General features: G+C 45.0%; 1 protein-coding gene across 3 annotated transcripts in view; it reads right to left on the reverse strand.

The window, feature by feature from the left end:
- ANK3 (ankyrin 3) overlaps window positions 1–23,746 on the reverse strand; it is a 493,966-nt gene that overhangs the window by 408,065 nt on the left and 62,155 nt on the right. Inside the window, exon 1 of one of the 3 annotated variants that reach the window (XM_077350676.1) lies at window positions 19,124–19,430. The exons of 1 other annotated variant lie outside the window; for it this stretch is intronic. In XM_077350676.1, the coding sequence (XP_077206791.1) occupies window positions 19,124–19,186 (63 nt within the window). In that variant the 5' untranslated portion in view covers window positions 19,187–19,430. Of the gene's footprint in view, window positions 1–19,123; window positions 19,431–23,746 lie in introns of those variants that run through there. One more of the 3 variants, XM_077350705.1, reaches the window with a different exon arrangement.

Consider the following 23,746-nt stretch of genomic DNA (forward strand, 5'->3'; position numbering starts at 1 on the left):
TTTTTCTGATCAGTTATATTAGAAAGGGGGGGGGGGCAATTGGTCTGAGTAGACTACTGACTGGGATAGGCTCACAGGTCTGACTCTCTTTGTCACCAATTTTGTAATCAATAACTCTAGATACTCACAGGAGCTACAGAACACAACTTCTTTATTTGCAACCTAGCTCCAACTAACTTAGGATTATGAAAGCAAGGGAAAAGAATAAACTGAGGAGTGGAGTGTCCTTTCACTCCTAATAGGGCTTCAGTTAACTCTTTACTATCTAGTTTGCTACAGCAATACTTTTCACTACCCCCCCCCCCCCACACACACACACAGGTTCTGGATCTTTTATGCCAAATAGTTGGCAGGCCTGATCGTTATGCAGGAAGTCCAAAGGACCAGGTGCCACAGGAAGAAGAAGAAGAGTTGGTTCTTATATGCCGCTTTTCCCTACCCGAAGGAGGCTCAAAGCGGCTTACAGTCGCCTTCCCATTCCTCTCCCCACAACAGACACCCTATGGGGTAGGTGAGGCTGAGAGAGCCCTGATATCACTGCCCGGTCAGAACAATTTTATCAGTGTCGTGGCGAGCCCAAGGTCACCCAGCTGGCTGCATGTGGGGGAGTGCAGAATCGAACCCGGCATGCCAGATTAGAAGTCCGCACTCATAACCACTACACCAAACTGGCTCTCCAGGAAGTATGTGTGAGTGTAAGTGTGAATGAACTGGGCACGCTGACTGGCACATGAGCTAAAAAAATATGGCTGCAGGCCATCCATCTGTATTCCAAGCCTACATCAGTTTAAAATTTTAAGACATCACGAAACTGGGAATTATAGTTTGATGAGGGTGCTGAAAATTAATTCCCACAATGCCTCCAACAGAAAATGACATTTCAGCTAGTTTCAGACTGTTGAAATGCCCTTAACACATCCCGTCCAGCCAAGATGCTATCATATTTAAGACTAGAAAAGATATTCCAAGGAAGATGCCCTAAATGTGGGCAACGATATTCCCTTTAAACCTCTCTCCTTTTCCTGATATTTGCTCAGCTTCATAATCCTCTATCCCTCACGGGAAGAATTAGCATAATCAATTTGAATGTCGTGTTCATTCTTCTTCGTACGCCTTCCTTATCATTAGAACGGATATTTTTAAAAGTAAACTCTCCCTGTTCTTTCCAAAAATGGGGGGAAGGGGGTTGTTTCAAATTCTAAACTTGCTTTTTAAAAAGAAGAGCCTGGCTGCCTGAGAGGAAATTGTAACTGTTTTAAACATTCCTGTCACAGAGCTTCTCTTTCACAAAAGTAAGGCAAATTACAAACGTATAGTAGAATTTGTTATACCTATAATGGTGGAGGAAGGATCTGCCAAGTTAGAGCTGACTTATAGTGACCCTATAGGGTAGAGGTCCCCAAATTGATGATTATAGGTGCTCACCGACACCTTTCACAGTGCCCAAGTGTTTTGAGAAGTGGGTGGAGACAGGTAATGGTTCTGATTGTGCAGATATTTTGAAATACTACTTTGGCTGTAGCTGTCACCACAGTGCAAAAATGATCTCTGTATGACTGAAGGTAAGCCGTTGCAGCCATTTTGCAGCTGCCTCTGCTTCCTGCAGCAGCCATTTTGTGTCTGAGCACTTAATGTTATGTCAAAACTCCAAAGGTGCTCACAGACTCAAAATGGTTGGGGGACCTCCTGTTAGGGGGTTTTCGAAGCAAGAGATATTTAGAGGTGGTTTGCCACTGCCTGCCTTTGTGTAGCAACCCTGGATTTCCTTAGTGGTTTCCCCACCAAGTACTTCCAAGGAAGGAGAACCCACCGCCTCCCGAAGAAGCCTGTTCCACTGAGGAACTGCTCTAATTGTCAGGAACTTCTTCCGGATGTTTAGCTGAAAATGATTTTAAATTAATTTCATCCCATTGGTTCTGGTTCGCCCCTCTCGGGCAACAGAAAGCAACTCTGCTCCATCCCAAATGTGATAGCCCATCAAGTACTTGAAGATGGCTACATCACCTCTGTATACACCTAGGCTGTATAAACCTACGTCAAAATTAAGTAAATCTGTAGGATTTTACAAAAATACACATATTTGGTGGGGGTTCTCGGTTTGCATCATGCTTTTTTTTAAGAGACAAATGTCAGTAGCATAGGCATACATCTGACTTGGATAGTCCAGGCTTGCATCATCTTTCAGATCCTGGAAAATAAGCAAGGTCTGTTGGAAAGGCAATGTCTGGGGTACAAAGAAGAATCCACTGCAGGGGACAGCAAAAATATAGACAGGATAGTGAGGACTGAACCTTCTCTCCTGTTAAGTGTCATTCCTTGTCTGTCTCCAGATTGCAACTCTCGGGGCAATTTCCCCCTTCTTATCCCAAGAGTTCCCAAAGGCAAGGTAAAGAATATTACAGAATGATAAGAGATTCATTTATGCTCATCCCTGAGACAAGGAACTGTACCTCAAGCTCTTCCATATACATCTCCATCAGTCTGAAGAGGCAGTCAACATTATCTATTAGTTGTAAATGTAAATGGATATGTTGCATTATTGAGAGGACAGATTCAGGTGGGTAGCCATGTTGGTCTGAAGCAGGAGAACAAACTGGCACCTTTAAGACCAACAAAGTTTTATTCAAGGTTTAAGCTTTTGCACAGTATGGGGAGGGGGAATAATTTTTTAGTTTCCTTTCTTAGCAGATGAGATTTCTGGGAGGACAGTGAAATCCTTTGAAAATGATAAACCACAGGAAGGGATTCTTTACAAACAGTTATAGAAACCATATGGACATCAGGGGAGCAGAGGAAGCCTGTTAGAACCGAGGCTGCCGTGGTCCTCCCTTAACTGTGTGGACAGAGCTGGGAGCCGATGGGTGAATCACACTCTGCTTCTTCTTGACCATCTTCCATCTTTGTGGTGCATTCCTTCCATTGACCTTCTCCTTGTGGTTAAGCATTGAATATACACTGGTGTTAACCACAGTCAAATCTGATTAATGGTTTCTTCATAAGCAAGCTTCAAAATGAGCTTCAAGCTATGGTTGGGAAGGAACCCTGGATAGCCACGGTCGTGCCAGTATTTCATTTAACCATGCGGGAGAATTCACTCTGGAGAGGAAGAGAGCAGAATCGCTGGGAGACCGCTTCTGATCTATGCATTATGAATGAATGAGGTTAAGGTATTATGTTGTCCAGGGGTAGACAACCTGTGGTCCTCCAGATGTTCATGGACTACAATTCCCATGAGCCCCTGCCAGCATTTGCTGGCAGGGGCTCGTGGGAAATGTAGTCCATGGACATCTGGAGGACCACAGGTTGACTGTTGTCAACCACACCCTCCTGGCCAAACAAGCCCTCTGCTCTTCCTGTATCCCAACTCAGAACACACAACAGCTGGCAACTTCAAGTTCTTTCACCCTCTGGCATAACTTTCAGCCTATCGTCCCAGAGACAAAGCCCTGACTCAAAATGACATCCACAAATGTTTGTTCTCAGCAAAGCCAATGTAGAGCTTTAGCAGAACGGTCAACCCATTAAAGATTACCGTAGCAGCAGCCTGAAAAACACACAACACTCCTGTAGTTTGCAAAATATTCTTCCATTTCTGGAGGCAAAATTTATCACAGGAACATTACTGTTTATGAGCCTGGTTTTCAATACCTCGTCTTCCTCGAAAAAGTTCTCCCCTTTTCCTCTCCTGCATTGAAGATTAGGTCAACTAGCAAGCTTCTCAGCTGAGCGGAGATTTGAATCTAGGTCTCAACAGTTCTGATCCAACACCACACTGAAGGAGCTATAACTCAGTCAAGACAGTCTCCCATAAGGCATACCTGCTTCAAGCGTCTTTTTTGAAACATACAGACTAATAGGTACAAAAACTGTCTCTTTCCTAGGACTGTCAAATCTTTACTGATCTTCCCCTGGTTTCCCCCAGGGTCGATGAGAAATTGAGAGGCAACTGAAGAAACAAACTTCAGATTGAAATGGAGAACAGCAGAACGCGGATGATAAATTATTTGAAGCCGGAGAATTCTTGCTGTCATTGTCTTGCCAAGCAATTTTACTTATTCAAGAGCAGGTTGCAGCAGAGAGTTTCAAGACATCACCCAACAGGTTGGGAGGCTTCAATCTTAGCTTTTGACTTTCCATTTTGTATTTAACCTGCAAATTGTAGGGGCTTTTTCTTTTCTTTTTACAGCACACAGTTCCCAAAAATATCACTTGGACTCATCTTGCCGATTTCACCAGAATTTTCAAGAAACCACTGATGGGTCATCAAGAAACGTTAACAGAAATTGGGTTAAGAAAATATAGGTTGAAAGAAAGCTGACTCAGAGGTGAACTAAGCACCAGGGGGCGATGCAGAAGAGAAATCAGAATTACTGGGATACTGTATGGTCAGGAGGGCCTCTTTGCAGCCCACACTGTTAATGGAACAGCAGCTGCAATATAAAAGAAATAATCTCATACTTTTCCTGAAGCTAAATCATGGCTGCTAGTACACTTCCTCCATTATGTCTTTTGCTCCTGTGTGTATACTTTGTAAAAACAAAAAAACCAACAAAAACACCCATGTAACCGTCTCCCCGTAGAATGATTACTTAGATCAATACAGTCCAGACTAAACCATCAGCAATCACAAATCACGATGAAAGCTATCCAGGAAACACACCAAATGTGGAACGGCTTATTTGTTTGTTTGATGCAACCGATATTACCTAATAAGAGCCACTGCCGACCGCTGGAGTATGAACTCAGCTCTGCTCTGATTGTTTGGCATCTGGAGAAATCACTTGCACCGCAGCTGCCAAGGGAGCAATTCCACACATGCAGGTTATGTACCTGTGGCTCCGTGGCAGAGCATCACTTTGGCATGCTGATGGTCCCAGGTTCGTTCTCAGTCATCTCCTGTTCAAAGGGCAAGGTAGCAGGTGGTGGGGAAGGCCTCTGCTTGATACATGGGGAGCCTCTTGACCTTGACAGACCAATGATCTGACTCAGTCATGCTCTACACTCAATGAGCAGGGAAACAGAGGCCCCTCCTGCTCTGTGGTTGTCAGGTCATAAGCATGGCACCTACGCATGGAGGAAGTGCACTCCCTTCCCATGACTGGGGACACTGCTTTCTAGTCACAGCATGCTTTCAGAACATCCCTAGAGTCAGCATGTGGGGACTGTGGCACAGGGATGGTGCACCTGCAGGGAACAAATGCATACATACGTTGTGGCTGGAGAATGAGCCACCCTTTACCATACATGAACATATACTAGTGAAAAGAAGACTGTCTTTGGTTGCCTGATTACATATTACCTTATACCAGCCTTTCTCATTTTTTTCATCATTTAGAAATCCCTGAAACATTCTTCAGGCTTTGAGAAACCCCAGAAGTGGTGCAATCATGCAGAATATTGATGGGAAGCAGAGCTGAGTACACACCCACCCGGGGCCCCTCCCTTTCCCAGGGCCATCATTGGCCATTTTGGCAGGGTGGAGCAAGTTGTCAGGAGCACATGTGGTTATATCACCCAATAAATGTTTAGTATGTGTGCGTGTGTGTATAATTAACTCCCACCCATTCAGAAACCCCTCCCAGGATCATCAAGAAACTCCACAGATTCATGAAACCCTGGTTCAAAAAGCCTGCCTTAGACAGTGGTTCAAACCTGATATTGTTCTATCTAACCTTCTTTTTTTCTTTTTCTTTTTTTAGTAAATTTTGATTTTATTGTCCTATTTCTCTACTCTTGAAGCATCTGGCACTTTCTCACAGTCTTTTCTTTAAGCTAATTCAATACTGATTGATTTTAGTATCAATTTAATTGCACATCTCAGGGTACAATTTCATTCTTTACTACCGTCCAGGATTTACCCGGAGTTTTCAGTACGACAGACAATTCATTTCTTACTGCTTCGTCACATGGTCAAGCCTTCCGTGATAATGCCTGCACTTTGATCTTACCTTCCTAAGTTGCTCTTATTGAGTTTTTTTCTAAAGTAGAGAGGTTCCACATACATTCCAATGTTGGTCCTTCCCAGTCATCATTTACTTTCGCTCTTTTAGTTTCCAAGATTTATATCTTTATTTATTTTATATCCCACCTTTCCCGCCAGTGGAAACCCCAAGTGGCTCACATTGTCCTCCTCTCCTCCATTTTCCCTTCACAAGAATTATGTGATTAAAGTTGCCAAAACACTGCAGCATAGCACCACAAAGGATAAAACATTAATCCCATACCATGATGTCATTGTGGGGCAACACCCAGGTGAGATGCCACCCCCATCCCTGCAACGCTCTAGGAAACTCACAGATCTCTATAGTATTTACCATAGTGTATGTTTCCTAGATCATTGTGCGGTGGGTCTGATGTTAATTCCAGATCCTGCCTGGAAATGACATCATGGCATTGGCTACTCCCTTGCTGCCACTATACTGATCATTGGTGGGCAATATGATATGTCAGTGGGAAACTGCCCACCACCATCTGTAAACTCCCATCCCTATCTGTGTGGTAGGTTAGATTAAGAGAGCAGAATTAGTTCAAGGTCACCCAGCAAGCTTCCATGGCAGGGTGAGGATATGAATCTCACTCTTCCACATCTAAGTCTGACACTCTGAACACTTTTCAAATTATTGTTATGCAAATTTACCTCTTTCTTCCTTGTCTTTCACTTCATCCTTATCTTGAGATTAGTTTCTAAACAGCAGCAACAAAAAAGAGGAGTGTGTTTTTCTCATCCATAAAATTGTATGTGTAGGATAGGATCAAGGAGAGCCAATGAGAAATTTAGCTAATAGACACACACCCCTCGCCTTACTGGCTCTTCTTCCCACAACTTCCCAGCTGTTCAGCAGACAAACTGATCCTCACTGTACACATTCTAGTTCAACTCTAAAGAGACCTAGGAATGGTGCCTCTTAATGATATCCAACACTTTACTGTAACTGCAAAGAAACGCTGGGCGGAACTCTTGAACTCAACTGGCTGCTAGCAAAATCCAGGCTGAAGCAAAATACTGAAAGGCAAAATACTCTTGGCTCAGCACTTCCTATTGCTGCATGCCAAAAGGGCCAAATAACCACATATGAACGCTTTTTGATGCATTCTTTTTGCTTTGATTTAGGGATTCTTGAGGCAGTGGAGATAGTTTAGGGGAGTAGCTGTGTTGGTGGAATACTTAGATCCAAAGGGGCCCTTTGGAGACTAACAAGTTTTTTGAGGGAGGAGCTTTTGAGGGTCAGAGCTCCCTTTGTCTGATGGAACTGTTGCCTTTGTCAGCTGTGAAGGGAGCACAGACTCTCAAAAGCTTACGCCAGGCTTTCTCAACCTGGATATCGTGAAACCTTGGAGTTTCTTGACAGCCCTGGAAGGGTTTCCCAATAAGGTGGGTGTTAATTTAGCATATTTTTAAAAATGTGTTAAACATTGATCAGGTGATATGACAATATACATCCAGTGATAGGCCTGGATGGGGTAGGGAGGGGCCCCAGGTGTGCGTGTCCACAGCTCTGCTTCCCAACTATATGCTGCACGATCGCCCCACTTCTGGGGTTTCTTGAAATCTGAAGAATGTTTCAGGGGTTTTTCAACAGTATACTGTTTGAATAGTCAACCGTTATGTACAGAGGCTCCCAGTTGGGGACACACCACTAACTCTGTCCTGAAACTTGTGAGGCTACCTGAGAGCCAAGCAATTTCCAGATTCCACATCTTGGCCAAAGCTTCCCAGTCCCAAATATCCCATTCTCTGGACAAGATTAGGCATCTCAGCTTGTTAAAGTCCTTTTGGGAACAAAGTACAGATTGTTCTCTAATTTTTAAAATGGCCCTAAGTGCTTTAAAGAGTGTTGCAAAAGAGACCCATAAAAATCTATGAAAAGAGCTAAGTATCAAATCTTTAGAATAAAGCACCCATGTAGTATTTTCAGAATTCAAAGGTATGCAGTGTGCAAACAGCATAAACACACACACACAAGCATCTTGGATGGCCACCCGGTATTGCCACTTTATTGAATTCAGAAAAGGCAGTCAACCGAGGTCAGCAATTTATGTGTGGCCCAAGACCATATCGAAACTAGATGTAACCTTTGCTGACAGAGCTGATATCGCAATGCTACATATGATTTGTAAAGGTAGCACTGCTGGCCCTGGGTTGGGAAATACCTGGATAATTTCAGGGTGGGGTCTGGGAAGGGTGGGGTCTGGGGGGGAAGGACGTCAAGCAGAATAGAACGCCATGGAGCCCACCCTCCAAAGCAGCTGGTTTTCATCGGGGGATCTGATCTTGGTCATCTGGAGATCAACTGTTATAGGGAGAGCTCTTCCGCACTCATTGGATAGTCCACTTTCAATGCACTTTAGAAGTAGATTTTCCTGTTCCACACAGGAAAATCCAGCTGCAAAAGCACTTGAAAGTGCATTATCCAACGTGTGCATAATGGGCCCTGGAGGTCGACAACCGTATATACAAGGGCCACAGCTGACATGGCTTGTTCTGATAGTAATAGATCAGCATTAGGCCACTTCCCGAGTGGTTTGTTTTGACACTTTTATGCTCTCTCATCAACTAATAAGTGCCTGTACACAAGAGTCACCACCAGCTCTGGATTATGTAAAGAAGCCTCGTTAGAACGTCTGGCAGAATATATTACTGGCCATTTTGCTAAGTGGCAGTTTTCAACCGCAGAGCAACCAGAATTCTAATTTTATTGACAATGATGATGGCACAAGCATTTTACTTCTGTTTCTGGGAACTGCCACAATGAGGCTCTGGGATTTTTTGCTCAGTGGGCCGAGGCAACTGAGAAAACGTTAACTTTAAATGGTTTCCTAAAGTTTTAATAAGTAAATTTGGAAGAGACTCAGTTCAACTCATCCAGTAGGGTATTAAATATGATTTTAAGGTGTTTTCTTTCTTTCTTTCTTTCTTTCTTTCTTTCTTTCTTTCTTTCTTTCTTTCTTTCTTTCTTTCTTTCTTTCTTTGATTGTTATGCCTCCCCTCCATGCAAGCGGGATCGAGACGCTTCACAGTAATAAAATACCACAAAAGTGCAAACACGGTTGTGCTGACGGCTGCGTTGAATTTAAGTGATGCCAATTGGTTTGTGTTTATAAAAGTTGTTTTTACCTTTGATGGGTTCACACTTTTCCATATTGTCCTTTTTTTCCATGTTGTGCTTTTCATCTTCTTAAGAATTACAAAATTGGAAATAAATGATTGTTCAAATCTGTGTCCTGCAAACTCTTGTTCAACTAAGGAGAACTGCCAACCATGTATCAGGGTTCTTTTAGGAAAAGGAGTCAAAAGGAGAATTTGATGACAACGCTTGAAGTCACTGATCCGATCAGGGAACCATCCTAAGCAAACTTGCTCAGAGTTTCTGGTTTCGGTTAATAGCTCTCACTCCCCAGAAAGCGTTCCCGTGATTCCAGCATCGGTCATGAGTAAGTTGCATTAAAAGAAGTAAAAAAAAAGAGGTGACTAATATGTTCAACATCTTTCAAGCATGTTTGGTCACTGTTGTGTATGTAGACCTGCCAAGGTCCGAGGCAGGATCATAATCCTGCAATTGTAATTGGCCAGCATGCAGCTAGATTCCATCTGCCAGATCCAATTGGTTTAAATGAAACTAACCAAAGGTGTGCACTGGCAGGAATCTCCTATTGTTCCAGTCTGTATACATTTTGGGGTTTTCAGGGAGTTTCCTCAGTTCAATTTTAGTTCCCTTGTACCTATGAGCTGGGGTCAATACAGGGCTGGTTTATCCATATGGCACATATAGCACATGCTACGGCCCCTGCACTTCCAGGCCCCATATGAAGGTTGGCAGCCCTAAATAAGTTTGAATTGGGCCACATAGCATTAAATATATCAAGGTTCTGATCCAAAGACATCAGCAAAGACATATCTAGCCAAAAATACCTAAACTTATGTTTGAAAACAGTCTTTCTCTCCCTCTCTCTCTCCCTCCCTCTCTCTCTCTGTCTAGAGCCATCAAATTGCAGCTGACTTATGGTAACCCCAGCAAGGGAATGTTAATGCTATTGAGAAGCTGAGTTTGCTGATCACTGCTTTCCTCTGCAGAGTCTTCCTTGGTGGTCCCCCTTGGTGAGAACCAGCTTGGTGTCGTGGTTAAGAGCGGCAGTCTCTAATCTGGAGAACCAGGTTTGATTCCCCACTCCTCTCCCACATGCAGCCTGCTGGGTCACCTTGGGCCAGTCCCAGTTCTTGTAGAGCTCTCTCAGCCTCACCTACCTTACAGGTGACTGTTGTGAGGAGAGGAAGGGAAGGCACTTATATTAACATGACCAGATTTTAACATTGGTAAAGCGGGACACCATTGACCGGGGGGGGGGGTTCTTAATTAAAAATTTGGTCTATATGGAGCAACAAAAAGTTTCATAGAACGCATAGAATGCAAAAATAGTATTGTCATATATATTTTTTAAAATTTCAACATAAGTACAATTTGCCAGGTACCCCCAGATGTCCCTCCAAAAGTGGTACTATCTGGTCACCTTAGCTTATATGCTGCTTTGAGACTCCTTCGGATAGAAAAAAGAGGGTTTCAAAAAAAACAGCTCTTCTTCCGAGATCCAACAAGACCAGGCTACCCCATACTGCCTTCCCTCCCATGTTTCCTACACAGCTTGACAATTAGTGGCTTGGTAGCCAGTGAGTGACTCCACAATTTGGCCTCACACAAATTTGGCTGATGAGGTCAGGTCTAGGGAATCTTGCAAGCATCACCGCAATGCTGCGGGCATTTTTTTGCCTCTGAATTTGCAAACCACATGTGAGATACTGAACCACACATCAATATCCCAAAACAGTGGCCTGCATTGTAAATGCCCTTTGGGGTGAGCCCACAGGAAGGGCACTGCCTGGCAGAGTTGAGACACTTGATCTACCTGCACAACAAGCCGAGCTGAGTGGAAGACTGAAATGGCACCTAGACTATCCTGCCTCCTTCTGCCAATCAGATCATTCAGTCTCTCCACCATACAAACAGCCAAAGAGTCATGGCGTCGGCCTTTAATATGTAAGTTGCTGCTTCTTCAGCCTCTTGAAGTTCTTTTTGCCACTGGTTCAAATGGTTTTTTATGCTTGGCCACAAAGGGATCGTGTTTCTGAAAGGTGCAGCTGCTTCTTGTAGGGCCTGCAATTAAACCTCTGCCAGTATCTCTTGTCATCTAATTCCAGTGTGCCACCCTTAGATGTGTTTCTTGGCAAAATCCCCTCACTACAATTGACTCTAATGGCTGCCCATTTAATGCCTCCCTTACGCATTCTCTACCATCTAAGCCTCTTCCCGGGCACCAGTGCCTACCTTGAAAAATCCTCAAATGCCCATTTGTTGTCTTCGCCCGTTCAGCCAACCTACGCGTCCCGCTCAATGTTTCCTCCTCTGCCACGTACTTTTCACTCTTCCCTCTTGGTTCTAAATCTTGGATAACTGCAAATTCCAAATTTGCATTGCCAGTTTTCAACGGAATGGCCCAGCAGGAGGCTCTTTCTTTTCTTGAATGGGGGAGGGAGAGGATTAGAGATAGCAGAGGTGAATAAATCCAAGAGGCAAATCTCTGCCGAGAGAAGATAGGGCTTCTCTTCTGCTGAAAGAAGTTAGGGCTTCCCCTTTAAGGGAAACCTTGCAACCTGGGAACCAGGAACTGACACCGTGGCCAGCCAGGGCATTTCTACAGCATTGGAGGCTCAGCAGCAAGTTATTTCAGGGAAAGCAGACAGCTGCATGCTTACTCATGCTGATTTTTTCAAATATCGAGAGTTATATCCACTCCAGGATATTGCGGGAGAAAGGTAGGGTCACTCCAGATCAAACATGCTTGTTGCAGAGGGAAAATTTAAATCACCCCAAATCAAAATGGAAATCACATTCAGTGAAGACGGCAGGTATTGAATCAACGTGGGATTGGAATAAAAGCTCTGTGCAGATTTAGCCCAGGTTTCTTGTTGCCAAGGAATTAAATTCGAAAACCAGAGTGCTCTCAAACGCTGCCTCTTTTATTAAAAATTGCAACACTACAATCAAGCCTTAAGAAAAATCGAACTCTAGCTACTCCAATAGTATTCTACAAAAGATACTATACCAAGGTGGTAGAGTTCATTGAAGCAAACTGCTTCTCAGACCCCCATCTTGAATATGTATTTCTTTACATTATGCTTATTTCACAAAGAGAGGGGGGAGAGAAAAATGAGAATTCATTTTGCACATCCACACAGACTGCTAACCAGAAAGCCCATCACTCATTTTGCAGCTTTCAGATTTGAGTCTAACATCTGTATCTGTTATTTGCAACAAAAAAAGATGAGGATTCCATTCAGCCCAATGAGACAAGGCCCTCTGGTACAAGTCTGTGTGTTTGATTATTTTCATCTGCAAGGAAGAATGGCTCAGCAGGATTTCAGGCCAAAAAAAAAAAAAAACCACCCTAAAACCAGACAAAAACTTAGCATTTTATAAATGCCAAGTTTTAAAAACTGAACAACAAAACCCTCACTACTGGCATTATTAAGATGATGAAAAGGGCACTCACCTTTTCAAGTGGAACATTTACTTAAAGTGTATGTGTGGCCAGCTGCTTTCAAACTAATTATCCCAAGAGAGCCTCACCAAAGCCAGTGGTACATCAGCACCAAAAGACACATTTATAAATGTGAATGTGTCAACTGGGTGGGGACGGGAAGGAAGAGAAAGAGAGAGGTCACATACTCTCCCTAGGCATCCCTAACCACCATGCATGAATGTTCTCTGTGAATGTGGCATGCGTACATTCAGTCCAGAATCTGTGGGCTGAGCATATGTGATTCCTAATCACTAGTGGAACTCATGGAGATATGGAGGCAGTCCCCAGGGAGAGGAAGGAGCTCAATGGAGATATGATGCCGCCCTCCAGAGCTGTATTTTCTCCTGGAGAGCTGATCTCTCTTGTCTTGAGATCCGTGGCAATTCTTGGAGAGCATCAAGACCCACCTTGGAGACTAGTAACTGCACTATTCAGCCATGATCCATTTGAAAGTGCTAAAGTTGTGTATTTCCAGTATATGGGCACTGGACTGAATGTGGGCATGTAGCATCATTTCCTATACATCAGCGCATAGGAGCAGGGCAGGCATAGGGACCGCAAGCAAATCCTACAGCATATGCCCATTTACAAAGGTGTAAAGAGCCTCTTATGGCGCAGAGTGGTAAACGGCAGAAATGCTGTCTGAAGCTCTGCCCATGAGGCTGGGAGTTCAATCCCAGCAGCCGGCTCAAGGTTGACTCAGCCTTCCATCCTTCCGAGGTCAGTAAAATGAGTACCCATCTTGCTGGGGGGTAAACGGTAATGACTGGAAAAGGTAATGGCAAACCACCCTGTATTGAATCTGCCATGGAGGGTGACACCCCAAGGGTCAGACATGACTCGGTGCTTGCACAGGGGATACCTTTACCTTTAACATACTCAAGAACTGCAGCATCAAGCTTGAAAAAGACAAAAATTCTTTGATTGGTTCTTGGAATGTATAACTTCCAAACTGTAGGCAGGGTGCAGTCTTAACCAATGGGCAACAGGGGGCAGCAGTGGCTCCGGCTCACCTTATCTGGGGAAAGGGCCACCCTAGCTTGGACCCCGGTGGTGAGCAGTAGGCACGACGTGGGGGCACAGCAGTGGTGGCAGAGATTCCGTGGCTGCTTGCTGGATTTTTGCCCAGGGCCCCAGAATTACGAAGACTGCCCTGTATAGTAAGAAGGGAGGAATGCATGAAGGAATGCTTAAAAATTCCCACCTACAGATTACATTAAGATGTCAGACAAAGGCTTGTTTGTAACAAGCCCACACCTGGATTGCTATCATGTTCACATATTTTGCTCCCCTTCCCTACACATCTGGTACAATGATTTTTCAATCACACTCCAAATTGGGTGTGATATCCTGATGAGGGCACCTGGAGAAACAGCAGTTTCCTTCTTTTCCACAACAATGCATTCTAAACCATGATGTACTCCTAGTTCACCATCTCAGTTTGTGGCCAGAAACACACTCTGATTTGTCTAGGCACCCATGTTCAGAATGTCATGACAAACAGAAGACTCCCCAAACCAGGAAATCTCAGGCCGCATTCCAAGGGTAAAGGAAAGAGGGACAGAATGTGGAAGCATGATCAGCTAGCTTTGTGACTCTCCTGCACCTCAGTTCAGTTGTGATATCTAAATGGAGGGACTGGAAGCTAAGAAGCTAAGCTAACATCTTTCCCCCCCCCCCCATTTTAAGTTTGTTGGTTTTTTGATGGAGGGGTAGAGTTCAGATGCACGTTCCAGAAGCAGATTTTGCCTCATGATTACCTGTACCCACACCTCGGATCAACATTTTCTTCTAGGTACTGAACTTGTTGCTCAGCAAAACACCTGGATTAGTATTTTAGATTAAAGTTCAAAATAAATTAAATTTTAAAAGAGATTTCAGTGTTTCCCAAAACTGAATTCAAGTTTTTCTTTTTACCATTTTGATAAGATACTTAGGAAAGGTTTCACTTGCCTAAGAGCTGCTCGTGCTCTGAGGTAATCTAGAGGGCAGAGACAACCATATCTAAGTTTTTGGGAGCCTGGCTCATTAACTGCTTTCAGAATAGCTCGGAGGGAGCCAGAAAGTGGCTTCTTGAGGCTGCTCTGTGGATAGGCTGGTGTGGATTTCTGGTTCTTCCACCTGGTCTTGCGCCATCTGCCTTGACTGTGTTTTGCCTCACTTCCTAGCAAAGTAGGTTTTTAACCCACTTTGAACACTATGAAAAGCAGGGGGATAAATAATTAAGCAGTGCAAAAAACCCAAAAAACAAAGCTTGCACTATTGGGTATTTGGTACACAAGCAGCTTTAAATGGCTCAGATAAACAGTCCAGGAGAGGAGAACGGGTCTCCCACAGAATGCTGTGGTCCCAGGGCCTCCTCAGAAGGCCGTACTCCTTGTCTCTTCTGCGACTGAAGGCAACGCATGTTGGGTCTGGGTTCCCCGCTTCTTAGATGTCATAATGTCTGGTTTGAGCCGTACAAAACTGAAATACACGCAGCTCAGGAAAGCACCCTTTTCAATCTGCTCAGAACGAAATTTCGGCAAACAACATTGTCTCATCGACAATACGAAGGTAAGGATGGTGATATGTTACAACATTTTTGTAATGGATCTTCCAAGAAAATTTACCTGAAGTCCACTGAATAAAGCTCTGTAAGTGACAAGAATTAGCTTGGAAAGCACAGGCGATTTCTGTTGACAGATGGATTTCTGTTTGCTGGCTGTGACTTTCTTACTCCCCCCCCCCCAAAAAAAGCTGCAGTCCAAAATCCCCCCTCCTCAAAATATGGGGAGCGAGTAAGGATGGCAGCCTCAAGGCAGGACCTAGAGATCCCCCAGAATTGAAGCTCATCTCCAGACTGCAGAGATCAGCTGCTCTGGAGAAAATGGCTGCTTCGGAGGGAGGACTCAATGGCATCGTTCCCCAGTGAAGTCTCTATCCTCTTCCACTTCCATCCCCAAATCTCCAAAAGTTTCCCAACTGGAATCTGGTAACCCTCACCCCTCTCCAGTGCCCAGGGGAGCCCTGACAACCTTAGGGGCAAGGGACACCCAGGAACAGCATGGGGAGGACGTTAAGTCCACAGCAATGATGTAGGCGAAAATCACTCTCCTTCCATCCACAAGAATCCTTTGATCAACGCTACCCATTATGATGTCATTTCAGAATTCTTCGGGTAGCACAATATTCCAGTGGCCTTACAAGCCATCTCCGTTTATCTGTCTTGTCAACTTTTACCCTTCTCTTTCGTTCCGGAAGCCAGAGTTCTGTCCGAATAAGATTTGCATCCTTCACATCTCACAGACTAGTTCCTTCTTCTGGTTCTGACAAGACTGGATTTTATCTTACCTGACCAACTCACAGCTCCAGCCCTGGATTGGGTAAATTCCTTACTAGGACTTTGTACCCTTGTTTGAATTTTGGACTCAGCCATTGTTTGGATCTTGCTGTAGCCAACCCTTCATATCATCAATAACCCTACGTATCATCAATCCGCTGGGCCTTCATCTTGATGGCCCAATCTGGGTGGTCCAGTAATTCAGCAGCACCCTCCCCCACTTTCCCACTCTCCCATCCGAAAATCTAAAACTAGGTAGTCAGCTGCTGAGAAACAGAGCGGATTTCAACCAGCTACTTCATGCATTCACTTACTTGGGATTCAGGCATAAGATTAGGAAGCGCACAGGGTATACCGAATATATCACGTGTGTATCATATCTCCATATTGTAAACAAGCCAGTGGAAAAGGTTGTCATCAGTCGTTCCGGGTTCCTGTCGAATTCCCAAAGCAGACAGAGCTCTGACCAAATTATCAGCAAACCAACTGGGCAATTAAGGGAGCATCTGGAATTTGAGCAGACCTAGGGTGCCGGATGGTATGAACTATGCTCATTAATTTTGTCTCCAAAGATGCCACTGCGTTCCAAAATCTTCTTGGAGAGTTCCTTTCGGTTAATTAAAATAAGTGCTTCAAGCTGTCAGCCATCAACCCACATCTTCCAACTTCTTCCCCAAGACTCAACCTCCCCTCCCACAAAGAAAAACCCAACAACCAGCAGAGTCAACAATCGGTGATTAAAAGATTTATGGTGTGAAGGGAAATTACTTGTATGATACCAAGGCTAATGGCTGGCTTTACGCTAAGAGATTAAGGCAGCTCAGTAGCATTTCTTCCGATAACAATCCAAAAGCTTAGTATGAATAGGCCTAAGACTCCATCATGTAACAAAATGAGACAAGAAAGCAAAACACAATAAAATGGAGGTCTGCTGTCCACGTAAGAACAGAAAAGCCCGTCTTCCACAGGCAGTCATATGGTCATGGCTACCTATCCGATTTGTTTTTTTCACCCCAGGCCCCCTTTGCATCACCTTCAAAACACCCTGAAAGATGAACGAATGCAAAGACCTAACACCCACGCAAAAACAAATCACAACCATATTCAGAAGGTTAGATGATGGTGGAAGCTTTCTCAAGAGGTTGAGAGAGGATGCTCCAGAGCTGGGGAGATGCCACCAAGATGCATTTTATGTGACTTATCAAGTGGTATTGATCCAGGGCGCCGTAATGAGCTCTTTCCAACACATACACACACAAACATCACAGAGAGGCAGTGGAAAGACATAGAGATGGGGGTGGAACCTCATATGGCTACAGCACCACTGAGCAATGCATTTCCAAATATCTAAATTTCCTGTTGCTACTACCTTTGATCAACCACAACCAGCCAATACCGGTTAACGGCCGCTGTCCCCTGTGGAGCAGTTTTCTCTCCACACAACGCAAACCTTGAGCAGGATGTGTGAATGTAACAACCAGTACCTGGATTTCCAAGATGCTACATTTTAGCACTGGGTTCTCAACTTAGGTTGAATAGGGCTAAAACCAACCCCAAAGGCCATATGGCATCTTCACCTGAAAATCAGTCCCACTGTGTTCAGTGGGATTTACTCCCAAGCAGTCACTGGATTGCAACCTTAGTTATTTAAGCCTTGAATGGGGTACAGGGCAGGTCTAAACATACACACTTACTATTGCTTTTAACTACTCTTGCATTGCAACATCAGGGCGGTTGTCAAATACAGCAAAATCAAAATTTTTATTACACAGCCCAGTCTTATGCATTTATTAGAAACATTTGTCTCTCCAAAAACCAAGCCTATGGCAGAGGAATTGCTATCGCCTACATTGTGTTTCGAGAAGCATTTTGCAAGCTACAGACAATGTAGCTTTGCTACTGGAAATGCTCCCCAGGGCTTTTCCCTCCACCAAATCCAAAATATATTTGGAAAGAGGGATTACAAAACTGTTTATTGAGAAAGGGATGAGCTTGACAGCCTTTTAAGAAATCGTTAATGGCCTTGCAAATATTTGCAGATTCTTCTGTCCTTGACAATTATATGGACAGCCCAACCTGTGGATCAGTTAAACCAGAGCACTTGGGCTTAATACATTTTTAAACCATCTAGCCTTTAGTTTTCAGCCTAAAATATGGACAATGCAATCCTATGTAGAGTTACCCTAGGCAAAACTCATTTATTTCTGTGGGCTTAGTATGGGTTAACTTTACATAGGATTGCCATGTAAAACAATATTTACCAGGAAGTAACTCCTGCTGAAGTTTTGGAGGGGGGGGGCAGAATGTTGTTTTCAAGTAAGCCTGCCTAGAATCTGGTTGCTAAGCAGCAAGAACAAGAATACCTGCTCACAGGTAGGGTCCCCTCCAGGTAAGGGTGTCTGGGATCCAAATAAGATGCATACACACTGAAAAATACCAACCTTGTGGCTCTGTTTAGTCAAAGCCAGTTCCAAGTAATCACATCTACCTTCAGTACTATGAACTGGCTGTCTGAGGACTGTAGCCAACACAGGCGGATTAAACCACCACCACCACCAACCCCGATTCTTAAGCACTTGATATCGTTATTATAGGAAGCTGATGGGGGGGGGGGGAGACCAATTTTCAAATATCTGTCTTGCACCACCACAACAAATCTGTGGCAAATTCATCCAAAAACCACCTGTGTGTTATAATAAAAAAACAACACATTCCGAAACTAGTATTCAGCTCAGAAGCCAAATTTCATCTCTGTTCACTTAGCGATAGACTATTTAAAAACCCACTCCACTAACCAGCAATGCCCTTTTGGGGGGAAACACAGAGAGATACACGAGTTTCTTCAAAACTTAATGTGTCCCTAGCATCCACCAGCAAGCACATGCTCTTCACGGGCAGGGATCTTTTTTAAAGCTTTCACTGGGTTGTATGTTTACTTACTGGGTGTGGACCCACAGCTTGTGACAGTACGCACAGCTACAGTGTGCAACATTACCAGGGGCATTTTCACATCCAAAAGCTCAGACCTCTGAATCCCAGAAAGCGATGGCATTACAACATTCTCTGGCCAGCAGGGAACACACCCATCAGCTCCCAACGCAAACAAAAGCATCTTCGTTCTAGCATCTTCTTCGCTGCTTAAGGGGGGAAACCCACAACAACAACAAAACCTGAAAACATCCTAAGCTTTTTTAAAAAATAAAGAAGACCCCCTTGGTGGGACTTTACCTTTTTGCCCTTCTTTTTCCTGTGAGCTGGCTTGGTGTTCTTCTCTTTCGGTTCCTCGCTCATTGTCTCAGGGCACCAAAATATATGATCTGTAGATTCACTGCCTGTATTCCAACATCGAGAGCCACTGGAAATATCACAGCATTGAAACCAAAGTCCATCTGCTGACGTTTCTCAGACAAGTAACAGAATAAGCGCTGTTTAAACACAGCCCCTGGTCTCCTCCTGGATAGAGGCTGCTCACACACCCTTACTCTGTCGTTTCCCCCCCCCCCTTCTTTCCGTCTCGGTTTCTAAAGAGCTGGGATTTCAGATAAGCATACCATTCCTAGGAAGGATCAGCGCTTTCCCCCACCCTACCCCACCCCTTTTGTTTGGAACTGATTGCTACCCCTGGGGTAAGATCTTGGCAAGGTTTCGTAGCATGTTCCATCCACAGTGCCTCCCCGGTCTCTAAATGGTCTTGATGAGCATAGAAACCAGCTGCAGATTGCTGACAGGTCTCAGAAGCTTTCACCGGCAGATGATTTGCTGCTCTCCTTGCGAGCCGGAGAAACTGAGCGTAAATTGCTCCAATTCCCGAGAGCGCACAATGCCAGCCCATGTGTTGAATGTACGAGGGAGCGCACAGCAGATTAGGAAGGCTCTCCACAAGGCTTGGGGGGGGGGGGATGAGAAGAAATCAGGTGACTGATTCTCAGACCGACTGAACCAAATTATTATTATTATTTTTAATTAATATAAAGGGGAGGGGAGAATGTGTATTTGCATTAGAGAGCCCTTGCAAGATTAATGTTTACATCTCTCCCTAGTTTGGGTCCTCCAGGATCATTTCTTAGCCGCCTGTGTTACCATTAAAATTTATTACCTCCGTTAATTATTTATCAGGTGAAAGCACAAAATATTTCCATAAAAAAAACAGAGATTTACAGGCATTCTGGTCTCTTAAGGGCTCCAACCCAATAGACAGTCATGGCTGCAACTGAAGGTTTGCAGAACGATTTCCCCTCCTCCCGCACCCCCCCCCCTTTCTCCAATGTAGGGTTCACAGAGAAAGTGTGACATGCCTTGGGTGCGTATCTCCAAAGCCCATGGAGGGATCCTGGATCGAGTTTCTCCATGCTGCTGACCTACTCAGCAAAATGCTTCGGCCAGATATGTACGGGTCTCATGTGAACGGTGAAAAAGAGGCAGCAGAAGAAGACGTGGATGGCGACACCATGACACCCTCTCTAGACCGCTGCGCTCCTAAAGGAGCCACAAAACACAGTTGCAATAGCTCTGGTGGAAGGAAGCAACCACATAAGAGTGTGGGGCCATTAACTTGAGGTGACATGAGTTTGCTCTCTGTAGCTGATGGGAAAGGTCCAAAGCCCAGGGAAGGGGGAGTTCCACTTGCATACTGGACAGGGCAGATTCCCCTATCAATGGCGGCCTCTCCTTTTATCCCCCCAAAGGTCATGGGGTCCCTATCGCAGATCCAAATGCCTGTGGTTATAGGGTTGAATCCAGCCAGTTTTTCTGCTGTTGTACCGAATTCCTCATTGTCCAGAGCCCCCATTCCATAGATCCCGATTCCCATGCCTTTTGGGATGGCCAAAGGGGACCCTTCTTTCCTCCACCATCACCTTTTTTTAAGCAAGAGGAGAAGCTCATGGGGTCCAACTTGTTATGCACAGTGGTGAATGTGCTATTCGTATAGAGAAGTCATTCCCAACCAGGGTTACTCCCGTTAATTTTAAATTAACAAACTCATGGGAGGAGTCATGAGGACAGAGTGGCTTTTTGCTCATCTGCCTGATCTCTGGTGGCCTGGCTGAATTCACACACAATGGAAAAGGATGGGAGGGAGGAGCTGAATCTGCTGCACTCCCCCCATTGGCTCTTCCGATTCTCCTCTCCCGAATTTCTTCTCAGAGCCCTGCTGGTAGAAAATGACTGGAAGAAGGCCGCTGTAAGCAAAGGGATTCAAGCTGTGACCCATGTCATACTTCAGGACACACAAGTAGCCTCCTTTACCAGATGAACCATGGCTCTAGGTATATTACAAGAAAAAGAATAACCTTGATTGAATACAAACACTACTGAAATTGACAATCTGCCATTTCATAAGGAACGAGCCACTGAGGAAGTTAACGGAAAACGGAAGTTGTAAGTCCAGAACCCCATTTTGGCTCGTTCTTGCTTTGAATAAACAATGCACTTTTTGGATTTCACTGCTTTGGATCTTTCCGTCTTCACCCACAACCTGCCCTTGGTTCTCATTGGTGTTTTGTTTGGAACTGGTTCACCCTTTCTGTTCTACTCACCTGGAGGCTGGCATCCCTAGCAGAGAGCTACTACACCTGGATCCAGTGCAAGGCCTAGACAAGTATTCCTTCCTTCCCAGGTTTCCCTTTGCCTAGCAGCCATGCCCAGCCCTGGGAAAATATATTCTCAGGTCTAGCTAGGATTGCCAACTTCCTGGTGGTGCCCAGAGATCTCTCCAAGTTACAAGTGATCTCCAAATCACACAGATCATTTTTCCTGAGAATTGCTGCTTTGCATGGTGGACTTTATGACAGTTGAGTTGAAACCTTCCATTTTGCTCAGGCAAGGTACTACACCCACAAAAATTAAACTAACCTCTTATTTAACAGGCAATTTATTTTATGAGTGATGCCATGCACACTGTAAACATGTGACTTCTGGGGCCATGGTATGGAGGCATGGCCAGCTGATATCACTTCTCGAATTACTCGAAGCCTAAAGAAAATCTCAAGGGGTTATTCCACTGTCAAAAGGTTGAAAAGGGCTGCTATAGAGGGGCTGACAACGCTTAGATGTCTAAAGCAGACCCATTAAAGAAATGCACCACCACCCATTTCAGAAGCCTGCCCCCATGACAAGAAGCATTACAAAGAGTAGGGGAGCATGAAGCAGACTTGCATACGGTCAAGTTCACTGCACCATCTAACTTGGTTTTTTTTAATAGGAACAGCAGTGGCTCTCCAGGGTCCCAAGCAGAGATCTTTCCCATCCCAGCTACCAGTTTACTTGGGGATGGGGATGGATTGAACCTGGGACTTATTAGCAGCGGAATGAGAAGGGCCAATAAAACTGGATCCTACAGTCACTGTTCTATGGGAAACCAACCCCTTTGAACCAAAAGTCCGAGTGTCCAAGAGATAAATCTCAACAATCATCTAGAGCAGGGGTAGTCAACCTGTGGTCCTCCAGATGTTCATGGACTACAATTCCCGTGAGCCCCTGCCAGAAAACGTTGGCAGGGGCTCATAGGAATTGTAGTCCATGGACATCTGGAGGACCACAGGTTGACTACCCCTGATCTAGAGCACCGCTTTGAGATGCACCCAAAAATTCCTGTACTGATCTGCTCCTCCCCCTTTCCACCATTCTTGCGGTGCTGGTCCGCTGCTGCTGCTGTCTGCAGCTGCATGCCCAGTAGGGGCTGGTGGAATCACAACGGAGGGGGTGGGAGGAGGCGTGACTACTATGCCAACCTACTATTGAGACTGTGCCATGACAGGGCTTTGCTAGGGGTGGCCCAACCTCTGCTGCTCTTCCACTGAGTGGCAATTTGGAGATACACCAGGAAGCTCCTTCTTTGCCTTTTTGCTGGCTGCTTATAAAAGAATGGGCGGGGGAGGTGCCTGCCCAAAAGGGTCTCTGCCTCTTCCCAGGTGGAGCAAGTTAGGTAGGGAATGAGGGAGGGGCAAGTTCTCTGGCCCTGGCCCTGTGTCACTGGGAGTCCTGCCTGCTGCAGCAGAGGGAGCCAGCATGGTGTAGTGCTTAAGACCTGTGGCCTCTAATCTGGAGAACCGGGTTTGATCCCCCATGCTTCCCCATGCAGCTAGCCTGCTGACCTTAGGTCAATCATAGTTCTCTCAGAGCTCTCTCAGCCTCACCTATGAGCACATAGGTGATCAGCCATCTTTATTTTCCCTGCTCTACTTCAGTCCTGCTCACTGCTAATTCTGTTCTAGTCAATTGCATAAAGAATCCACATCTGGCAGATTTATGACAGGATTCACACCTTTTTGCCACAACCCCTTCCTTTTCCACACAGAGTTTATACTAGCAAGACTTGGGACAGATTGCACACCAATTCTCTGATTGCTGATTGGAGGGGCAAGCTCAGTGAGTGATGGGCCCCAGCCCCTTTTTGCACCATTGTGGCCACGGGCCTGCCGAGGTAGCTCTGTGTTGGCTGGGCGTCCAACCCAACTATTGCCTGAGTAAACAGGGCCAAGTTTTTTCACTGGGAGGGCCGTGTTGTGGCTCCTGCCCTGCCACCTTCTAGCCGGCTGGTGTCCAGGGGCCATCACCTCCCACCTACAGACCAGGCTTCTCTTTGCCCTCTTGAAACTCTGGCAGCCCTAGGATAGCTCTATGGCCAGCCTTTTTCTCTTGCACCAAAATGATAGTTTGCCCAGGGCTCCAGGAAGCCTCAGACTGGGCCATTTCCACCCTCATTCCTTCCTTCTGTCTTCACACCATCCCCTCCATCTGTAGAAACCACACAGGTCTTTAGAAGCACGGACCAATTTCATCGATGCCTATTTGCTCCCAAGAGTTTCTCCTCCCTGCACTTCCATTCATGTTTATTAAATGAAAGGAGGC

The sequence above is a fragment of the Paroedura picta genome, chromosome 8, assembly GCF_049243985.1.
Source record: "Paroedura picta isolate Pp20150507F chromosome 8, Ppicta_v3.0, whole genome shotgun sequence".
Taxonomy (NCBI): domain Eukaryota; kingdom Metazoa; phylum Chordata; class Lepidosauria; order Squamata; family Gekkonidae; genus Paroedura; species Paroedura picta.